Below are 23,673 nucleotides of genomic sequence, written 5' to 3' on the forward strand. Positions count from 1 at the left end.
GAGGTGCAGTCGACGTTTCGGGCCAAGACCCTTCATCAGGACTAACTGAAAGAAGAACTAGTAAGAGATTTGAAAGTGGGAGGGGGAGGAGGAGATCCAAAATGATAGGAGAAGACAGGAGGGGGAGGGATGGAGCCAAGAGCTGGACAGCTCATTGGCAAAAGGGATATGAGAGGATCATGGGACAGGAGGCCTAGGGAGAAAGAAAAGGGGGAGGGGGGGAAATACCCAGAGGATGGGCAAGGGTATAGTGAGGGGGACAGAGGGAGAAAAAGGAGAGAGAGAAAAAGTATGTGTGTTTATAAATAAATAAATAACAGATGGGGTACGAGGGGGAGGTGGGGCATTAGCGGAAGTTTGAGAAGTCAATGTTCATGCCATCAGGTTGGAATATTAGGTGTTGTTCCTCCAACCTGAGTGTGGCTTCATCTTTACAGTAGAGGAGGCCGTGGATAGACATATCAGAATGGGAATGGGATGTGGAATTAAAATGTGTGGCCACTGGGAGATCCCGCTTTCTCTGGCAGACAGAGCTTAGGTGTTCAGTGAAACGATCGCCCAGTCTGCGTCAGGTCTCGCCAATATTTTTAATGGGACGTGGAATTAAAATGTGTGGTCAGGTTGGAGGAACAACACCTTATATTCCGTCTGGGTAGCCTCCAACCTGATGGCATGAACATTGACTTCTCAAACTTCCGCTAATGCCCCACCTCCCCCTTGTACCCCATCTGTTATTTATTTATACACACATTCTTTTTCTCTCTCTCCTTTTTCTCCCTCTGTCACTCTCACTATACCCCTTGCCCATCCTCTGGGTTTTTCCCCCCTCCCCCTTTTCTTTCTCCCTAAGCCTCCTGTCCCATGATCCTCTCATATCCCATTTGCCAATCACCTGTCCAGCTCTTGGCTCCATCCCTCCCCCTCCTGTCTTCTCCTATCATTTCAGAACTCCCCCTCACCCTCCCACTTTCAAATCACTTACTAGCTCTTCTTTCAGTTAGTCCTGACGAAGGGTCTTGGCCTGAAACGTAGACTGTACCTCTTCCTAGAGATGCTGCCTGGCCTGCTGCGTTTACCAGAAACTTTGATGTGTGTTGCTTGAATTTTCAACATCTGCAGATTTCCTCGTGTTTGGTGTCTACTGGGGAGATGCCCATCGACCTTGAAAGCCTCATAACTCTGGCCATCTGAATTGACAAGCGTCTTGAGGAACGACCCTCCAGATCACTAGTCAGAACCGTAGGTACATTCCCAGAACCACTTCAGGTTGCAGAACCCTCATCAGCAACACCTCTGGAAATCATGCTGATAGGGAGGGCCCCCTTATCCCCCCCCAAGGGTGTGAGTATCGATGGAGAAGTAACTTGTGCACTTGCTACGGAGCCACTGATCACCCAGGAATCAAATGCCTACTGTGTGTAGGAAACAGCACAAACAAGGTAGAGATGAGCGGCCTTCTATCTGGTAAGTTCCCCCCGGCCCCTCATTCCAGCACCATAGACCGACTCACTCTCTCTGTTCTACTCACTCTCTCCGTTCTCCTCCACATTCCAACAGCTCCACGTGCACAGGAGGCTCTGGTGGATTCCAGCGGAGCAGGTAACTTTCTGGGCCGGTCACTGTGTGTGCAGCTTGGACTCTATACCAACCCTACCTCTCACCCCTCCTACACAACAACCATTGACGGACCCCGCTTTGTGTCTGGGATGGTCAGAGCACACAAATGGCCTGTGCACATGAGCATTGGAGAGCACTGTCAGTCCATTCGATTTCTCCTTATTGCCTCACCTAATACCCCACTCATCTTGGGTTACGCCTGTGTCTCCTCTAATGACCACCATTTCACCTGGTCATCCACTTCACTCACTGCTGAGTTGGGGACCCACCTGTCTGCAGCTTCAGTTGACTTCACCCTGTAAATCCGTAGAGACAGAAGAAACCCTTGACCTTATCAAACTCCCACAGAAATGCCAAAACTTCCTTGTATTCTGTTTGGGTAGCTTCCAACCTGATGGCATGAACATTAATTGCTCAAACTTCCAGTAACTGCCCCTACTTCATTATTTCTATTCCTGTTTTCCTCTCTCACCTTATCTCCTTACCTGCCCATCACCTCCCTCTGGTGCTCCTCCCCTTCATTTTCGTCCACTGTCTTCTGTCCTGATCTATCAGATTCCCCATTTTCCAACCCTTTATCTTTTTCACCAATCAACTTCCCAGCTCTTTACTTCACCTCCTCCCCTTCTCCCAGTTTCACCTTACATCTAACAAATTGTATGACTTCCTCCCCTCCCCACATCTTCTTATTCTGATTTCTCCCCCTCCTTTCCAGTCCTGAAGAAGAGTCTTGGCCCAAAATGTTGACTGTTTATTGTTTCCCATTGATGCTATGTGGCCTTCAGAGTTTCTCCAGCATTTTGTATGTATAATGTAACCATCACCTTCAGTAAAAAGGCAGCCAGAACCCTACTGCCTCACAAACCACACGACCATGCTATTGACCTCTTCCTGGGCACCATCCCTTCCCAAGGTTGCTGTTCTCCCTCTCACCTCCTGAGTTTCAACCCATGAATGACTACTCCGCTGAAGCACTACATCATGGCTTCATTCAACCATCCCAGTCCCCAGCTAGTGCAGGATTCTTCTTCATCAAAAAGAAAGTTGTAGACCATAAGATATAGATATAGGAGCAGAATTAGGCCATTTGGCCCATCGAGTCTGCTCTGCCATTTCATCATGGCTGATCCATTTTTCCTCTCAACTCCAACATCCTGCCTTCTCCCCGTATCCCTTCACACCCTGACCAATCAATAATCTATCAACCTTTGCTTTTATAATATAGATAGACTTGACTTCCACAGCTGCCTGTGGCAAAGAATTCCACAGATGCACAAGAGGCTTAGAAAGTAAGAAACCTTTGACCTAAGTAGTTTTAAGGAGAGATGTACAGGGTATCTGAAAGAAATTTTCTTACACCCAGACAGTGGTTGCCTTCCAGAATGTACTGCCTCAAGAAACTGGTGAGGTGGGCGCACAGGATTTAAGAATCAGCTGGACAAGTACTTGAACTCCAAGATATAGTAAGTTATGGACCAAGTGCTCGTAAATGGGATTATTATCAAGTCAAGTCACTTTTTATTGTCATTTCGACCATTACTGCTGGTATAGTACACAGTAAAAATGAGACAAAGTTTTTCAGGATCATGGTGCTACATGAACAATGCAAAAACTACACTGAACTATGTAAAAACAACACAAAAACTACACTAGACTACAGACCTACCCAGGACTGCTCTGTCCCTGCATTGAATACTGTAGACTCAAAAAATTGACCTTTAGGAACCACTACACATATCCATATGACAGAACTGAACCCACACCAGGCTCACTGGGGCTTTCTCTTTGAGCAATTCAACTTCACCATCTCCTACTGACCTGGCTCCTGGGACAAGAAGGAAGATGTCCTGTCATGGCAATTTGGCCCAGCTAAAATGGAGATCGACCTTCAGCCCATCTTTCCATCCTCCCAGATCCTCACCCCGATCATCTGGGTCCTGAGAACAAGATCCACCAGGTCCTACAGCACAAGCCTACTCTGGCCAACCCACCTGACAACCACACGTGTGTGTCGGTGATAGTGTGCTCTGTGCCACTCTAGTGAGCCCACTCTTTGCCCCTCTCCAGCTATTGAGGCACACAACAGATTCTGGATTATCTGTAACACCGGTTCTGGTTGCCCAACAATCATGATCCCAAATGTACATTAATTTTCTTGCTGTCAGCCCTCAATGTGTCCAGTCCAATTCCTCTAAACAGCAGCTCTCTGGGCTGCTGCAGTCCTTATCGATCCTGCGACTGTGGTCCCACATTGCCATGGATTTTATCACAGGTTTTCCACCTTGCAATGGGGCCGTGGTGGTTATGACATTGGTGGACCGCTTCTCCAAGGCAACTCACTTCATTGCCCCCCCCAAACTTCCGTCAACTGCTGAGACAGCGGATGCAACAGACTGACCATGTTCTCCAACATGTAGTTTACCTCCACGGATTCCCTCAGGACATCTTGTCGGACCAAGACCCACGATTCATCTCCCACTTCTGGCGAGCTTTCTGGTCCATCCTCCACACATCAGTGAGTATGTCCTCTTTCTATCATCCACACAACGATGATCAGTCAGAAAGAGCCAATCGACAAGTGGAGAAGTTTCTGCAACACCTTGAAGCCTCTAATACTTACACGGGGAAGGAGTATACACCCTTGGCCGAACCGTTCCACAGTCTACACACCTCTTCACCCTTTAAATTGTTTCGTGGCTACCCCATTATTCCCCACAGAGGAGTCAGTGGTGGTGGTCACATCTGTCACAGCCCTCGTTCGCTGCTGCCAGAATACTTGGAAATGGCTAAGTCCACCACTCTCTGTAGCCTCTTGCATTTCCGTGTATTGGAGCTGTAATACCAGGCCAGGATGCAACCAGTTAAGGCTGATTTATACTTGTGTGTCAAATGTATGCTGTAGGTACGGTGTAGCAGCGTACCCTATGCTGCACCCTCCGCCAACCCTACGCGGTAGCCTAACGCGCACCTCTCCCAAAATGTAACTACATGTCATGGCGTCGCAGACTGCAACAACTGTAATTGGTCCACTTGGTAGCATTGCATTTCCTCCTATGCTGCAATAGCTTCCCATTGGGCGACTGAAGGGCAGGGAAGGAACTCTGGCTGCATTGCTTTCCATAAAGCTTTACAGACCTCCGAAATTATGGAGGACCCTGTGCTTGATGCCAGTTTGTAGCTAGCTGCTACAGCCTGTTGACTTCCACCTGAAGCTAAAACTCGAATGGTGATTGGCAGTCTCAGAGTATACTGTGTGTACACTGATGCGAAATAAATGGTTGGAGACGATGAACCAAGTCATCAAATCTATCTGCCAACATCTGAAAATATAGAAATGCATCTCCTCGTCCATGTCTCTCAGTGGTCGGACAAGCACAGAAAATTCATCCTCCTTCAGTTTCAGTCGCCGTTGTTTGAAGTTTGAGTTTCTTCGTGTTGAGTTTCAACATGAAGAAACTCAACACAGTGGCATAGAATCCCCACCGCCAACTAACGTTTTGGCAGTGAATTGCAGAGAGACGCAGACACACCAACACACAAGTATAAATGCTCAGAACGGCGTAGCCCACTTGCGTAGGCTACGGCATAAGCTAGTACGTACAAGTATAAATCAGCCTTCAGCCATTGTACGTGTCTGTGAGTGAGTGAGTGAGTGTGTGCTTGTGAGAGTTTATTGTCATATGCACAAGTACATGTTTGCACAGGTACAATGAAAAACTTATTTGCAGTAGCGCCAGAGACACATAGCATGAAATGACCAGTGCCGTGCATTACAGTGCCAGAACTAAGATTGGAGTTCAGCTCCCACTGCTGTCTGCAAGAAGTTTATATGTTCTCCCCATGACTGCATTGGTTTCCTTCAGGCACTTCGGAGTCCTCCCACATTCCAAAAGATACATGGTTAGAGTTAGTGAGTTGTGAGCATGCGATATTGGAGCCTGAAGCATGGCGACACTTGCAGGTTGTCCATTGCAATCTTCATTGATTTGATTTCACTGTGTGTTCAATGAAGTGACACATGGAAAAGTCTTTTTCCCCTCTCTTTCACCTTATGTGTGTATAACATAAATTATGCATACTTTATACAAGAAAGAGCGCAACTAGAACAAAAAAAGTCAATGTTGATACAAAGTGATCAAAGTGGTCATAGTTGCTTGTGTCAGGCGGTGCTTAACTTGGCTCATGTCTCAAATTCGCCCCACATCACCCTCCCATTAACTTGCAGATCTCAATGCCATGGCTGTTCCACAGTGAATGGGTCTCTGTTGGTGGATCCAAAGGCACCTGATGATCTTTATACATTTGCTTGATATGAATGAGTTAAGAATAATAATATTAATTAAAATACTGACAAAAGTACAGTATCATACTTACCTTTCCTATTCAGGTCAGTAACTACATTCAAATGAGCACGATCCCACCAGACAGGCCAACAGATGAGGGGCCAGGTATGAAGTGCACCCAACCCTCAGCTCAGTACACCAGAGTTCTTGCGATTTTGCACTCTATTCAATACTTCACCTGTGTGCGAATTTCCTTCAAAACATTTTACCTGGTATTGTTGACACCTGAAAGAAATTTATTTTGAAGGTTGTCTGTTGACCTTTACTCCCCTGCTTGAGATCTACACACACAATTCTGGAGGAGCTCAGAAGGTCAGGTGCTATCTATGGAGGTGAATAAACTGTCAACACACTCCAGGCTGAGAACCTTGGACATCACAGTTCATTTCCTCTATAGATGCTGCCTGACCTGCTGATTTTGTGTGCTTTGCTAAAGATTTCCAGCATCTCTAGAATCCTGTGTGCCAATGACCTGCTGTTAGATAACACAGTAACAGAGTCTGCAGTCATAATATGAACTGCCAAGGCCAGGGTCTTAATAAACCTCAGTACCTAATTACATGGAGAGCAGTCCTCGGCTTGCTGCGCGCAAGTTGGAAGTGTAATTGTTATATGTGGATAATGGACTTAGAGCCTTTCTATCTGGTACCTCACTGTTCAGTGGGCTGTGTATGTTTTGTTAGAAGCAGGATCTACAGTAAGGGGTGTTGCCTTGTAATTCTTATGGTTGAGGGCATCACCTTGCTTTAAGAAGATAATACTGTTATAGGCATAATTTTCTACCTTCAAATGCTCCTTCAGAACTGTACTTAATTATGGAATCTATGAACCGAGCCTCACCCTTAACCCCTCAGTAATCCACTTATCGTTGCCTTCTTAAGGGTAATTGTTTCGTTATGCAACTTCACAACATTAAACTTCTTCAAAGGAATACTCGGGATTCCGAAACACGGGTCTAACTTCGAGTTTACCTGAAGTGAGGTGTGCACGTATCACGTGGTAGTGTGATGATGTTTGCAATTGACATAGTTATACGTATAGAGCAAGACTTTCCAGGCGCAGATCCATGGTCTCGCGAGACTAATGGATGCCACCACCACCATAATGAATTATTTAAATGAACAAGAATGCTTAACCAACCAACTTATATGTAAGATTACTCAAATATTATTGGAATATTAAATACACAACACTGTCCGTGCTTAGCTATAAACTCTGACTCAATAGAGAATGGCATCTCAACTATAGACACAGTATATTACAGTATATAATGCAACTATTATATACAGACATCCATGGCGTAGTAAACTTATACTGTCCCACTCTGGCTTAAAGATTTAATTGCTGTGGAGGATTTCTTACTCTTGCGGGACAAATTCTTTCCTGACAAGGGGGATTTCTCTGCTTGGCAGGTGAGACGTGGCTGTGAAACAATCTCAGGTTCTGCGGTCTCTTCTGTGGTGGTTGCTGGAGTTGACTGTGAAACTGTGGAAAGTGGTTTTGACAGCTCAGGTCACCTTTCTTCTCCTTTTCTCTTTCTGGATCTACTTTAATCCTTTTTCTTTTCCATGTTCCTTCTCTCTTTCTCATTCACATTTTTTCTATCCATCTCTTCCCTCCTTTTCTTCTTTTAGTTTGTGCACCTTGATCTTGGGAAAGTCGTTTACTGGATTCTCTTATTAATCCTTCTCTTGCCCCCCTGTACGATCTGACCTCTCCTCTTAGTTTCTGCATCCACAACATCATTTGATCTGTTTTTGTATCTCCTTTGACTCCTTTCTTTTCGGCCTTCCATTCATCCAGCTGTGCTTTGGTCTTCACATTTACTTTTACAACCAGCTTTTTGTCTCTCACTAGAAGTTTGTGCAATAACCTTAATGGATTCTGGTTCTTTATACTTCATAAAATCCAATTGCTTGCATTGTTCCTGAAGCTTCTTGCAGCTTCTTGCAGTTCCTTGAAGTTCCTTCAATTTCCTTGAAGCTTCTTGCAGTTCCTTAGCAACTTAAAACCAAGCCACAGTTTGCAAGTAACAGCCAGATTAAAATATCAGAAGCTTTCTCAGGTAAATTGCCTACAAGAACTGTTGTAGTTGGACCACTGATTTTGTCACCTTCACGATTCCTCTGAGCAGCATGGTCCAATCTTTCCATCCTTGGTCCAATATGCTTTCCAATCAGAGGAACAGAGGTTGGCACCAGCACCTGCTCCTCCTCTGTTGGGCAACGGTTCATGTTATTCGGCATGCAGACAACTGTGGAATCACCCAGTATCTTTCTGTCATGGTCCTGATCCGTTGTTCCCTGTGTCCCTTTAAATTTACTTTGTGTCACGATCAGGACCGTTGACTCCTTGTTTTCCTTAATTCATTGTTTACCTGTGTTTCTTGGGCTCTGTAATTAAAGGCACTTGAGTCTCGGCTGAACGAGCAGTATTTAGTGTCGGGCTTACAGCTACTCGGCGCTAGATCATCATCGGACATCACCGAAGCAAGTGCGAGCAAGTCACCCTGCTGGAACAAGCCAAGTTACATCGCCGGAGCTACTCAAGTCTTCTCCCCGAAGCGAGTGCCAGTAAGCCGCCTCTCCTCACCGGAGCCAGCCTGTTAAATTACCTTGACTGATCGAGCCGCTAAGGGTCCTGACGAAGGGTCTTGGAACGTTGACTGTACCTCTTCCTAGAGATGCTGCCTGGCCTGCTGCGTTCTCCAGCTAAGCCACCTCGCCGGAGCAGGTCCATCAAGTTAACCCGCCGGAGCGAGACTAGAGCCGCTGTCTGTAGTTCCTGGGCCGTGTAAAGGGCTTGCCACTACTTGGAGCCATTTTGTGTCAAGGTATGAACTGTCTATCGTTGTGTGGTACAGTCTCTTCGTGTTCTCGTTTCCGCTGAGTAGGTCCGGCCGTTTTGCCGCTACTCTGAGTTGGGGAATCCTATCTCTCAGTGTTCTGTGCCCTGTATCTAAAGGAAAAGTCCCAGCTCTATGCCCTGTGTCGAAGGAGGAGGCCTGGCTCAGTGTTCTGGATCCTGTGTCTAAGAAAGATCCAGGCTTCGATGTTCCAAGTTCCAAGTCCAGGTTTCTGATGTTCCGAGTTCCTTGTCATCTATATCAATGAGCTGGATGATAATGTGGTAAATTGGATCAGCAAATTTGCTGATGATACAAAGATTGGAGGTGTAGTAGACAGTGAGGAAGGTTTTCAGAGCTTGCAGAGGGACTTGGACCAGCTGGAAAAATGGGCTGAAAAATGGCAGATGGAGTTGAATACAGACAAGTGTGAGGTATTGCACGTTGGAAGGACAAACCAATGTAGAACATACAGGGTTAATGGTAAGGCACTGAGGAGTGCAGTGGAAAAGAGGGATCTGGGAATACAGATACAAAATTCCCTAAAAATAGCATCACAGGTAGATAGGGTTGTAAAGAGAGCTTTTGGTACATTGGCCTTTATTAATCAAAGTATTTAGTATAAGAGCTGGAATGTTATGATGAGGTTGTATAAGGCATTGGTGAGGCCGAATCTGGAGTATTGTGTTCAGTTTTGGTCACCAAATTATAGGAAGGATATTAATAAAGTTGAAAGAGTGCAGAGAAGGTTTACAAGGATGTTGCCGGGACTTGAGAAACTCAGTTACAGAGCAAGGTTGAATAGGTTAGGACTTTATTCCCTGGAGCGTAGAAGAATGAGGGGAGATTTGATAGAGGTATATAAAATTATGATGGGTATAGGTAGAGTGAATGCAAGCAGGCTTTTTCCACTGAGGCAAAGGGAGAAAAAAATCAGAGGACATGGGTTAAGGGTGAGGGGGGAAAAGTTTAAAGGGAACATTAGTGGGGGCTTCTTCACACAGGGAGTGGTGGGAGTATGGAATGAGCTGCCAGACGAGGTGGTAAATGTGGGTTCTTTTTTAACATTTAAGAATAAATTGGACAGATACATGGATGGGAGGTGTATGGAGGGATATGGTCCGTGTGCAGGTCAGTGGGACTAGGTAGAAAATGGTTCGGCACAGCCAAGAAGGGCCAAAAGGCCTGTTTGTGTGCTGTAGTTTCTATGGTATGGTTTCTATCAACTCTGCTCTCAAACGCTCCTCCCCCATTTCACGCACATCTGCTCTCACTCCATCCTCCCGTCACCGCACTAGGAATAGGGTTCCCCTGGTCCTCACCTACCACCCCACCAGCCTCCGGGTCCAACAAATTATTCTCCGTAACTTCCGCCACCTCTAACGGGATCCCACCACTAAGCACATCTTTCCCTCCCCACCTCTGCTTTCCGCAGGGATCGGTCCCTACGCGGCTCCCTTGTCCATTCGTTCCCCCCCGCTCCCTCCCCACCGATCTCCCTCCTGGCACTTATCCTTGTAAGCAGAACAAGTGCTACACATGCCCTTACACTTCCTCCCTTACCACCATTCAGGGCCCCAGACAGTCCTTCCAGGTGAGGCGACACTTCACCTGTGAGTCTGCTGGGGTGATATACTGCGTCCGGTGCTCCCGATGTGGCCTTCTATATATTGGCGAGACCCGGCGCAGACTGGGAGATCATTTCGCTGAACACCTATGCTCTGTCTGCCAGAGAAAGCAGGATCTCCCAGGTGCCACACATTTTAATTCCATGTCCCATTCCCATTCTGACATGTCTATCCACGGCCTCCTCTACTGTAAGGATGAAGCCACACTCAGGTTGGAGGAACAACACCTTATATTCCGTCTGGGTAGCCTCCAATCTGATGGCATGAACATTGACTTCTCTAACTTCTGCTAATGCCCCACCTCCCCCTCGTACCCCATCCATTACTTATTTATATACACACATTCTTTTTCTCTCTCTCCTTTTTCTCCCTCTGTCCCTTTCACTATACTCCTTGCCCATCCTCTGGGATCCCCCCTCCCACTTTCTTTCTCCCTAGGCCTCCCGTCCGTCCCATGATCCATTCATATCTTTTTTGCCAATCAACTGTCCAGCTCTTGGCTCCATCCCTCCCCCTCCTGTCTTCTCCTATCATTTTGGATCTCCCCCTCCCCCTCCCACTTTCAAATCTCTTACTAGCTCTTCTTTCAGTTAGTCCTGATGAAGCGTCTCGGCCCGAAACGTCGACTGCACCTCTCCCTAGAGATGCTGCCTGGCCTGCTGCGTTCACCAGCAACTTTGATGTGTGTTGATTGTAAAAGGAACTTCAGGCTAATTATGTCCTCTGTTCAAAGAGTCATCACAGACACCATGAGACAAATGCCTTGCTTCTACATGATATGATCCAATGAGTCTGACAAGGACAAGTAACCAAAGTGAATGTTATCAAGGTGAATGTGTGCAAGGACATGATACTTGTGAAAAATACGAAGATTTCCGCTTGCAAAATCAAAACTGCTTTTATTTCTAAATCTAAAGTCAGTCTACATCCACCTTTAACTTTGCCCCCTCATTAGTAGGTTTAGTAAGGATGGTTGAGAACGTAAGTGGCGATGTAGTTGATTGCCAGCATAGTCTCTTCACACGTTGGTTTAATCAGGGACTCAGGTAACAGAAAACCATGTTCACCTGTGTCTCGGAGTTCAAAGGTAAATGAGTATGTGATGCCGAGATCATAGGCCCAATCGTATGAAGCTCCAGCTGCAGGATCTAAAGAATTAGAATCAGGATTATTGTCACCGGCATGTGACATGAAATTTGTTAACTTAGCAGTAGCAGTTCAATGCAATACATAATTTAGCAAAGGAAAATAATAATAATAATAAATAAAATAATAATTATGATAAATAGACGAGTAAATCAATTACAGTATATATATATATATTAAATAGATTAAAAAACATGCAAAAACAGAAATACTGTATATTAAATAAAAAGTTTAGTAAAGATGTCAGAGGGAGTTGTTATTTTACATGGATAGGGATAAGTTCCCGGAGCGCAATGTTTGGGGTAGTGGTTGAGGTGGATTCATTAGGGACATTTAAGAGACTCATACACAGAGTGGGGCGTAGCAGTTAGCAGAGAGCCTTACAGCACAGATGACCGGGGTTCAATTCCCGCGGCTGCCTATAGGAGTCTGTACGTTCTACCTTTGACTGCGTGGGATTCCTCTGGGTGCTCCAGTTTCCTCTCTCAGTCCAAAGGCATACTGGTTGGTCATTGTAAACTGTCCTGTAACAAAGTTCAAATTAAATCGGGGGATTGCTGGGGGGCATGGCTCAGAGAGCCAGAAGAGGCTTATTCTGTGCTCTAACTCATGAAGTAAATAAATATGTGTATGGTACGTGGAGGGTTATGGACTTGAAGCAGGAATGATTAGACTGATTGTGGAGTAGGTTTCAATAGGTAGACTCAATATATTATGGGCCAAATGGCCCGTTCTGTGCTGTACTGTCTATATTCAATGTTCTGATCCACTGCAGGCCAGTTTATCAAATCTAGGACAGCAGTTGCCAGGCAGCAAAGAAAACAACATATTGCCACAGTGGAGTGTTGTTACTTTTAATGGAACTTTACCCAAACTTGTCATTTCTTTAGGAGAACTAAGCTGGGCATTACACATTACTTTGCACACCAAGTGGTGTTTGGGAGGCACCGTGTTTAGCATAGATGATTTGGGCTGAAGGGCCTGTTTTCTTGCTGTATCCGATGAATCAAAGGATAGGTTATTTCCCCAAGAGAGCAAATCATTAGGATTTGCCATCACAGAGAACTTCACTTCCTCAGTTGTTGAAGCTCAAATCAATGATTCTGTACTGTATGGCTCTCTGACTCTATGATGCATTAAGAGTATTCTTACATATTGTCGACGCTCCAGGACCATAGATGTAGTTAGTTCCATGAAGGCGTTCCAGTTCGTTAACCGCATTTGCAGCTAGGCCATTCTGAAATAAAATCACCAAAAAAAACTCCAGTCTTGATTATCAAAACTGTCAAACTGAAAGACAGGAGGAACTTGTGCAATATTCCATCTAGATGGATGTTTGTTAATCCTCAATGTTGGCCACAACCAAGCAGCCTGTCTGGAGAGACTGGAGGAGAAGACCACCCCTGCGTTACACCAATGTGCAAAAGAAGACAAACGGTGCATTTAGAAAATAAAGAAATACATACATAGATGGATACTGAGTCATGAGTTGTAGAGTCCCTGAAAATGAGTTCATAGGTAGTGAAATCAGTTTGGAGTTGAGGTGAGTGAAGTTATCTAATGGTGTTATGATCACTCATGATGCTATGTCTGTTAGAATAATGTGAAACCCACCCATTGCAACAAAGATAAGCCATACATTAAATCAACACAGTAAATCCCAATTTGATGCACAATGAGAAGAAAAATTACAAAACAGAGGATTAACAAATTATGGCATTTTTCTGGATCTACAGAGTCAGATCCACACTAAACTACACTGAGTGGTCACTTTATTCTGTACATCTCTACACCTCTCTAACCAGTCGATCATGTGGCAGAAACTCACTGCATATTCAGACAAAACATCAGAATGGTGAAGAAATGTGATCTAATTGACTTTGACAGTGGAATGATTGTTAATGATAGGTGGGGTGGTTTGAGTACCTCAGAAACTGCTGATCTCCTGGGAATCTCAAGCACAACTGTCTCTCAGATTTACAGAGAATTGTTCGAGAAACAAAAACAATTCCAGTGAGCAGCAGTATTTTGTGTAAAAGTGCCCTGCTAATGAGAGAGGTCAGAGGAGAATGGTCAAACTGCTTCAAACTGACAGGAAAGTGACAGTGACTCAAATCACCACACGCTACAACAGCGTGGTGCGGAAGAGCATCTCTGAACATAAAAGACATTGAACCTTGGATATATGGGCTACAGCAGCAGAAGGCAACAAGCATACTCTCAGTGACTTTGTAGAAGGTCACTGAGTGTATGGAGGCAATAGAACAAGCTGATAACATACAGGCAAACAAGATCCTCAGATAAATTAATGGGAAGTGCAGAGCAGAAACATAGATATGACCTGGTAAAGACATGTTAGTGGATGTCAGATAAAAACTGCAATACTTGAAATCTGAAATGAAAACAGAAAATGGTGGAAACACCCAGAGATCAGGCAGATCTGTGGAAGGGAAGAAAGAGTCAACGGTTCAGACTGAGGCTCTTTGCCAGAACCGGAGAGCAAGAAACGCAGATTTCCATTTCTCGTTACCTGGAGAGTGAGGGAGGAATGGATAGGACAACGCTGAGAATTGTTGAGCTGTAGATGAAGCCATCTAACTGATAGGTTAATGAGGAGAGGTTAAAAAAAAGAACACGAGCAAAATAAACAAAAGCTCTTAAATGCAGAGATGTTAATCTTTCTCACTTGTTATCCTAGTTTTAAATGTTGCTTTAATGCATCAGACATTTTCTCAAATAAACAAGGTATTCTACATAGACTTTAAACTCATCAATAATTTACACAACAACTTACCAGCTCTACATGACGACGTGAGTATGAAAAGGTGTAGCCATAGGGAAACAGAAGAAGCTGGGAGTACGAGTGGATCGCGAGATATGCCTTGATGTGCTGAAGGTGTTCACGGACAAAATTCGCAACAGCTTTGACTTCCGGTTCAGATTCCACGAATGGGCCACAGTAAACGTTAGAGCATGAATTTTTCGAGGCACCAGTGGCTGTGAATTAGAAAAGTCATTGTTAGGTAGTCAAAAAGCTCATACTGCATTGAGACAGGCCCTTCAGCCCATTGAGTCCATGCTAACCATTAAGCAAATCATTTACACTAATCCAATTGTATTTGCCCCACGTTCCCATCAATTGCCCCAGCCTTATCAAAGGGTGAATTTACAGTGGTCTATTAACCTATCAGCCTGCACATCAGCAGGATCTAAAAAGAAACTGAAGCACACAGAGCAAGCTCACTCAGCCTCAGGGACATCAGAGGATAGGATTGTGCTCAGATTGCTGCAGAAACTCGTTTTCAGTCCTTACGCAGGGTCCTGGCTCAAATCATTGACTGTTTATTCCTCTCCACAGATGCTGCCTGACCTGCTCAATTCCTGTCAAGAAGGCAAACTTCTTCAAAGTAGGCCTCAAAGAGATGTTAACAGGTTCTCTTGGGCAGCAAAAAGGACATTTCTCAAAACTAATCGAGGTTTCCTCCACAATTCCCCATTAAGCTGCAGTAACATTTACATTCAATTGCAATCTAACTCATTTAGGAGAGGGCAGTCACAGTGTGTCATGTCAGGCTAACTTGTCAATGGACCAGTCATGAATGGATTGTGAAATCTAAGCATTCTTCTTTTCTTTGTGAGATTTTCCCTGGCCTGATCACTGACCTGCTGACTGACAGACTCCGGAAAATGCATGTAAAAACTGTCAATAAGGCCATTCAACTGTCCGGGAGTCACTTCCTGCCTCTGTCACACACATTTCAGTGTGGAAATGGCCTGGCCTGATTTCTGAAATTCACAGCTGAACCACCCAATACAATTCTGGATGAACATGGTGTGTCAACACTGGAGCAGCAGGAATGAACAAATTCTGATTCATTGGCATCATTCCTTCCCACAAGTATGAAAACTAAAACCATTTCAAAGCTAGGCTCACTACCCCTCACACAGAAGGTCTCGATTAAAACAGATGAACTCACAGCACCATGCGGCATCAAAGTTTCGGTTGGGGTCGGTGCCCATACAATTATTGCCAAGATACCTAGAGCGTGTTTTTCTCCAAAATTGATTCTACACACAAAACACAAATGACAGGCGCGTAATTGGCTAAAACGTCGGTTAGATTCTTTATAGGTATAATTTATGCACTTTCAATCTGTGCCATTTTTCTCCGGTACAGTAATTATGATTTAATGGTACAGCACCACAGCACATTATCTCTGGATTAACATTGAACAGAGTACATTACATCACAGTACTAGGCATTTAGCCCACGATTTTGTGCCAATCTATTAACCTACTGTAAACCTTGCCCCCTGCATTGCCCTCTGCTTTTCCATTATCCTTGTGCCAATCTTAAATGCCACCAATATGTCTGGCTCTACCACCACATCTGGCCGGTGTTCCACACACCTACTATCCTCTGTGTAAATAACTTTGCTTTAACATCTTATGTAGAGAGCCCCTCATTCAATGGGTTGAATGTCATAATTCTGACCCCTATATTTTACTCCAACCACCTTAAAATTATGCCTCTTCATTTTAGTCATTTCTGCCCTGGGTAAAAGTCTCTGGCTATCCATTCTATGTGTGTCCCTTATCATCTTGTACATCACTAATGCATTGCTAACTTCTGTAACGTGGAAAGCCTCCAGTCATGGTGGCTTCAGTCTTCCCGGTCTTTAGAGTCAGAGAGCACTGCAGCACAGAAACAGGCCCTTTGGCCCATCTAGTCCATGCCAAACAATTATTCTGCTTAGTCCCATCAAGAAGCCCCTGGACTATAGCCTTCCACAACCTTCCCATCCATTTTCTTATCAAAACTTCCTTTAACCGTTGAAATTGAACCTGCATCCGCCACTTCTGCTGGCAGCTCATTCTGCATCCTTACCATCCTTTGAATGAAGAAGGTTCTCCCCGCAACCCCCAGTTCCCTTAAACTAATTATCCAGGTAAACAGTTTCCTTCCATCCAGAAACAGAAGTAAAATGGTTGCAGGCATTAGTAATCTGAAACAAAGACAGAAAATTCCAGAAAAATTCAGGAGATCATGAAACACCTGCAGAGAGTGAAACAGAGCAGAAGCTTTTGGTCAAAGACCTTTCATCCAAATTGAGTTCAAAGGTTCAAAGGTTCATTTGTTTATTTATTATCAAAACATGCATCCATATACAACTCTGAAATTTATCTTCTCCAGATAGCCAGAATTCTGATCAATGGTTATTTATTCACCTGAAGCATTAACTCCATATTCCCTCCACAGATGCTGCCTGACCTGCTGAGCCTTTCCACTATTTTCCGTGCTTGTTTCTTTTCATCCTCCATTGGATGCAGTGGAACAGTATGTCAGTTCAGAGCAAGCAGAGAGGTTGTGATAGTATGCCATTTTACACCTGATGGCAGGTTACCTGTTAAATCCAATCAGCTTTCAGATCAGCTTGATAAGAGCAATGAGTGGAAGAGAATTGGGTGGACCAAGAAGTGAGCTTCAGAGAGCTCCACTCATTACAAGTGTAGAGGGAATTATAACACTCTGTGGATGCTGAGCAGGCAATTTTTTGATTCCTGTAACAGAACAAATGTCCCTGTCAGATCAAGTAAGTCAGACCTGGTTCATCTACTTCCCTTCAACCATTGGGTTCTTGAACCAACCCACAAACCTTAATCACTACTAGTTAGCAGCACTATGAACATTCTGATCACTTTGCACTAAAATGAACTTTGTTGTTTGTTCTATTTCTTGTTCTTGTAACATTTGTGAATAACTTATGTTTAATTTTTCTCGTGAATCCTGCTTATCTGATACTATGTGCCTGAGATGCTGATGCCAGTACATGCTTCATTGCACTTGGGAATACATGTACTTAAGGATATGACTATAAACTTGACTTTGATTTAGAATTAGATGATGAAGATCATATGTAATTCTTTTTGGGGTACAATAATTAAGATATCAATTGTGATATAAGACTAGGATTCTGCATTTCCATACACATGGTTAAATAAAGTAGTGAATGAAGGAACCTGAGCTCAATGATGTGGGTGGTGTGCAGAATACCTGAAACAGAACAATGCCAATAAGGAAAGAAAATAACATTGCAGTGGATTGCTGGCCTGTGACCAGACAGATGAATAGATATGTCATGCAGGTTGGAAAACAAAGCAAATGCTCAGCCAAATGGAATGACATGCACAATATTTTACACAATGATGCTTACCCGAGTCCAGGTGTAAGAGTAACCATCCACATTTACAACTGGAACTATGAAGAAATCCAATTCATTGAGAAGTGTCTTCAGGGGGGAGCCATTTTCATAGGATTCAACAGCCTACGAAATATAATAGATTCAGAATGAATTGTGTGTTTCTCAATGTCAGTAAGAAAGCTTCTGTAACTGAATTCCACAGCTGAGGTTTCTCCACTGACCTCCTTCACAAACCACTGGCAAAAGGCGGGAGAAATCCATTCCCGGGCGTGGATCCCACATTCCATGAAGATGGCAGGTTTCACCACACGCTTTCTCTTGCCAACCTTGAAGAAAGGAATTGGGAGATATGTTCAAAATTCCAGCCAGAATGATCAAGTGTCATCAAGTTTTCAGTAAATGCAGAACAAACAAAAATGCAAATGCTCAAATCTGAAAGCTGGCAGAACTCAGAAGGTCAGGCAGTACTCGTGGTAAGAGAAACGATATAACGTTTCAGCTCATAGAAGCCAATTCAGGCTTTTATTTGGTTGCTTTTGCCCAGAACTGTGAAATCCCCTCAAACATGGACCAAAAACAGAATACTTATGACCTCACCAACATCACCAAGGCCACTAAATTATCAACACTCTTTTGCCATTGACATCACCTAACCCTCATCCATCATGACTAAAACTGCTTCCTAATAGCTTCTAGATTAACCCAGCATCCATTTTCCCATTTCTGAGAGATAAATTTCAGGCACTGAGCAACAGATATAATAGGGTTGATACACTTCATCAGGATTGGATGAAGAGTCTTGGCCCTTAATGCCAAAGTTTATGCCCCTCCATAGATAAGACCTGACTTGTTGAGTTCTTCTAGCATTTTGTGTATGTTGCTCAAGATTTCCAACATCCACAGAATCTCTCGTTGTCTAGGTAATTCAGCCGTTGATATTTCGGTGAAAATTGACAAGTTAGAGCTGACAGACCAGGAACCCCCCTCAACAAAACCGGATGATACAGAAGTCTGAATTCCCACATCACAAGGTTCAGAAGCAGCTACCTTCTGCAACCATCAGGTTCTTGAACCGACCTGCACAACCCTAATCTTAGCTAAACAATGGAACACCATGGAGCACCACTTCCACTTCCATGGATTCATCTCCAATTGAGCTTGTGTTCTTTGTACTTGGCATTCTTTTTTTCTCTCTTCCCACTGCCTTGTATAAATTATGTACAATTTATGTTCTGTGTGCTATATAGACCTCTATGCATCTGTTGCTGCTGCAAGCAATGTTTTCATTGTATCCATATCTCATGGTACTTGTACACATGACAATAAATGCAACTTAAGCATGATCTTACCCGAAGGAGATAGATGCTTCTACCCTCATAGCTCTTTCCAATTTTTTCCCGAGAAATTAGCCTTGGGTTGGCTTCCGCTATTTTGGCAGTCCAAGCTTCAATCTACAATTGATAATCAAAGCTTTATTAAGTCTGGATGCATCTGTACCATTATTAGTTTGGATGTGTCAGTCTGATAAGGAAGATTTTGGTAGCTAACAAGCTATTGAGGATGATACTTGGTGATTCCAGAAAGATGATTGCATTCCCTACAGAACCCCAGGTGTTGATATCTCATGGAATGGCCACCACATTATCTCCTCTGTTATTTGTGTTATCGCCACTGATACGTAGAAACATGGAAAATCTGCAGCACATTAAAGGCACTTCATCCCACAATGTTGTGCCAATCATGTATCCTACTCTAGAAGCTGCCTATAATTTCTTACTGCATAGCCCTCTCTTTTTCTAAACTCTATCTAAGAGTCTCTTAAAAGACCTTATGGTATCCACCTCTACCACCTTCGCTGGCAGTGCATTCCACGCACCCACCACTCTCTGTGAACATCTTACCTCTGACATCCCCCTTGTACCTACTTCCAAGCACCTTAAAACTATGCCCTCCTTGTGTTAGCCATTTCAGCCCTGGGAAAAAACCTCTGGCTATTCACACGGTTAATGCCTTTCATCATCTTACACACCTCAATCAGGTCACCTCTCATCCTCTGTCGCTCCAAGGAGAAAAGGCCAAGTTCACTCAACCTATTCTCATATGGCATCTTCTCAAATCCAGGCAACATCCTTGTAAATATCCTCTGCACTCTCTCTATAGTATGCACATCCTTCCTGTAGTGAGGTGACCCGAACTAAACACAGTAGAAGCGGGGTCTGACCAAGGTCTTATATAGCTGTAACATTACCTCACGGCTCTTGAACTCAATCCCATTGTTGATGAAGGCCAACACACCATACACCTTCTTAACAACACTGTCAACCTGTGCAGCAGCTTTGAGTGTTCTAAGGACATGGACCCGAATGTCTTGCTGATCTCCACACTGCCAAGTGTCTTACCATTAATATTATATTCTGTCTTCAAATTTGACCTACCAAAGTGAACCACTTTACACTTATTTGGGATGAACTCCATCTGCCAATTCTCAGCCCAGTTCTGCATCCTATCGATGTCCTGCTGTAACCTTGGACAACCCTCTAGACTATCTACAACACCCCCAACTTTTGTGGCATCAAAACATTGTGGGAGAAAGTCAGCCCTGAGTGTCTCAAGAATCCTGAAAAGAGATACCTTCTTGGTCAGCATCCCACAGCAAACCAGATGTCTCCCAACTAACAAGAACAGCAGTGAGTCCACACTCCCCTGATGTCCACCACAACCAGCACCTGCGATGAGAATATTGGCTGTTCTTTTAGAAAACAGCAGCACCATGGTGCCCTGTAATGTGTGCCTGCGCACGCGCATATATATTATGTTACTTGAACGCAAAGCAATATAAACTGCGCACAAAGGGTTGTCACTCTCTATCTCGTTGGCATGCTATTATACTTCATGATTGTACACAATCATATTTCCTTTTTCAGTTTCTGATGTGGGCGGTGTTGACAATGTGGAGTTTGCGACGATTTGCCGGTCTTAGGACTGGCTTATTTATACTGTTCTTTTTCGAAGAAATTATTCAGTGCGCACATGATGTCACTGGGCAAAAAAATTGCACAGCACGAGGTTGTTGCGTCCACTGGTCATTATAAATTAGAAGGAACGTTGACCAGGACCACTTCCCTGAGCATTGCAAGGAAACCCAGGAGCTAGCTGACCAGAAACTCAAAGCGTCTTTGTGTTAAAATCGTCCGGCAAAATAATAGAATCAATGCTCCAGGCAGCAGAATGGTAAGGTGTGACAGGAAGCACATGATTTAATGAACAGTAGGCTACTTAGTTTGTAGATAGCACAGTACTGAATAGAAGAGCTATATGACTCTGTCACTTGATACTTAACCCTCCCCATGATTCACCATGTTCATTACAAGCTGTAACTCCAAAAAGATAAGGGTTTCAAAACCACAGAAGATACTTAATCCAGGCTCACGCTCCAGTGCAGGACCAGGAGATGGCTACACTGTTGGAACTGATTTGCTTTGGTAAATAAAATAAAATATCCAAGAGGAATATTCTTAGAAAATCTAAGTACTCTCCCAGAATCCAGTCTATATTTGTCGACAAATCAGTGCTTGGACAGATGTCCTACATATTTCCCAAGTGAGATGTTATTTCAATCTGCTGAATATTGATTTTCTGCCAAATTTTTGCAGTTCTGATTTTGCGCATAGAATGCCTTGTAAAGGCATCATATAAATACCCGTCTTTTCTAGCAAATTCATTGGACAGATTGCTGTCTGTCAGTTCAAAGGATATACTGTATAAAGCATAGTCAATGTTAGAGTGCCATAATTGAATATGCTCTAATGGCTACCAGCTGTCCTACACCAGACTGTGTGAACAATTCAAACACAATCCTGCAATAAAATCCATTTTACCTGTTCCCAACTATGATAATTTTCATAATTGTAGTTTGGTCCTGATAACGTCTTACTAAACTGGTCTGTAATCAAGACTTGCAGGTTGTCATTTAGTACCCTGTAGGAGACAAAGCATTGTTTCATTTCCAGTAGAAACTGAGTTATTAAGCAATGATAAGACTTGATGAATGTTTAGACAGAACCTGAAACTGACTCATATTTTAATCGAATTTTCTCCAGCTCACTTAGAATTTCGGAGACCCACTCTGCAGGGACCCTAATGTCCGCAGTCGAGTTTATCATCAACAAATCTGCCCAGGTTGGCAACCAGAAATCCACCTACATGCACAGAAAGGACCCAATTAGTTCTTTAGCTTACCTGCACTGACTTCAGCTTCATCTGGCAATAAGAAATGTTTACCTTCTCAGTGTCAGACATGGTCCTTAAGAACTGGACGTGCTGTTCATTTCCAGGCCTCAGGTGCAAAACTTTATCCCTTACAGAACAAAAAAATAAAGTCAGATTGAGTTTGTCTGGGACAATTCCCCAGTTTCATCACGTCTGCGACACATGCAGGGTCGTTCCTTACCCGGAGTGCATTCCAACAGGAAATGCTTCCGAAATCACTGCAACAAGCCCCAGGAACAGAAGCCCTTCCATGGTTTACCTCAGATTGCCTGACACCCCATGTAGATCGGACAGTTATATATATCCAGCTAAATTACAAACAGGTGACTGTTGGGTAAAACTCCTGAAACTTCCATGACGCAGGTGCCTGGCAACATTCCAGAAAACTGCTTGAAAACAATCTGATGATTGCCTGCAGCCACTCACAAATTGAGAAGGATCAGGAATCATCCTTTGTCTTTTAAATGGCTTCACTCTGGTCTCAGGTGTCACTATGTTATAATTTTTTAAACCCACCAAATTTACCAGGGAGGTGCTGACTGCCCTCAAACTGTGGTACCCAAGTGCAGGCTGGAGACACTCTGGGCAAAGAATGAGGCTGACCACAGTGATGCAGTTGGTAGAGTTCCTGCTTCCTGGCTCCCGTGATCTGCATTCAGTCCTGATGGTTGAATCTGTCTCAGAAGCACCCCCACTGAACAGAGAGCTGGAATCCATGAGAAGATTAGCCGAGCTGGCCTTACGCAGCATTACAATCCAAATCTACAACAGCAGACATCCAGTCTGAACTCATGGACAAGAGTATACAACAGCAAGAAGTGGTAGTGACCACAGAAAAGCACCATTTCACATTTAGCATGTTTGGGTCCAGGGTAAGAGAAACAAGAAAGAGCCAGCCATATTTCCTGGCACTCTCCCCAATAGTCAAAAACTCATAAGGCACAGAAACAGGCCCTTCAGCCCATGTAGTCATTGATGAGCGCTAATCTGCCTAGTCCCATCAACCTGCACCTGGACCATATCGCTCCATACCTCTCCCATCCATGGACTTATCCAAGCTTCTGTTGTGCCAAAATAATAGTCATGAGGCATTTAGAGGGTTGCAATCAATGCTCTCCCAGAAACTGATAAACACAGGAAATTCTGGAGTTGCTAGAAATCACACACAGAATGCTGAGGGAACTCAGGAGCTGAGACATAATCTATGAAGGGGATTTTTATTCCCTCTATAACTGCCTCCAGACTTGCTGAGATCCCCTAGTACAGTCCCCTTTGGGACCTGAGGAGTGCTGGATTAGTGAAAATGCCGAAATGCAGAAGGATCACATTAAGCATAATCAGTGCTGGATTATCGAAGGAACCAGATTACAGGTAGTCGGATTAGTGAAGGTTGACCTGTATATTGCATGTCTGCCAAACTCATCACTCTTTGAAGTGAGTACTTAGTAGACATTCACTCTGCCCAATTAGTCATGCTAAGAGAACTTCCTGGAAGGTCACATCAGAGGTACAAGTACTGCCCTCCCCCTGTACCCATCAGCAAGCCTGAGAAGTGGAAACACTGTCCGTGCAGTTAGCAGTGATTTAACTGTATTTTATTGAGATACAATGCAGAATAGGCC

General features: G+C 43.9%; 1 protein-coding gene across 1 annotated transcript; it reads right to left on the reverse strand.

Annotated features, from left to right (window-relative positions):
• Positions 1–11,393: 11,393 nt before the first annotated feature.
• On the reverse strand, positions 11,394–22,303 carry LOC134345073 (carboxypeptidase B-like). The gene is made up of 11 exons (XM_063045206.1): positions 22,233–22,303; positions 22,064–22,139; positions 21,857–21,981; positions 21,661–21,760; positions 19,132–19,233; positions 18,004–18,108; positions 17,795–17,905; positions 15,557–15,647; positions 14,374–14,576; positions 12,732–12,816; positions 11,394–11,581 (listed from the first exon to the last, which is right to left on the reverse strand). The coding sequence occupies exons 1-11, from the start codon at positions 22,301–22,303 to the stop codon at positions 11,394–11,396; spliced, it is 1,257 nt and encodes a 418-aa protein (XP_062901276.1).
• Between the last annotated feature and the right edge of the window lie 1,370 nt (positions 22,304–23,673).

Source organism: Mobula hypostoma, chromosome 4 (assembly GCF_963921235.1).
Source record: "Mobula hypostoma chromosome 4, sMobHyp1.1, whole genome shotgun sequence".
NCBI lineage: Eukaryota > Metazoa > Chordata > Chondrichthyes > Myliobatiformes > Myliobatidae > Mobula > Mobula hypostoma.

What these genes read in the sequence shown, in the direction of transcription:
- LOC134345073 (XM_063045206.1), bottom strand. Translation starts at nt 22,303, where the DNA reads ATGGAAGGGCTTCTGTTCCTGGGGCTTGTTGCAGTGATTTCGGAAGCA. An exon ending in CTTTGATGCCGCATGGTGCT is followed by an intron (nt 14,577 to 15,556) that starts GTGAGTTCATCT and finishes TCTAATTCACAG; the next exon opens with CCACTGGTGCCTCGAAAAAT. An exon ending in TCCTGGAGCGTCGACAATAT is followed by an intron (nt 11,582 to 12,731) that starts GTAAGAATACTC and finishes CTAATTCTTTAG; the next exon opens with ATCCTGCAGCTGGAGCTTCA.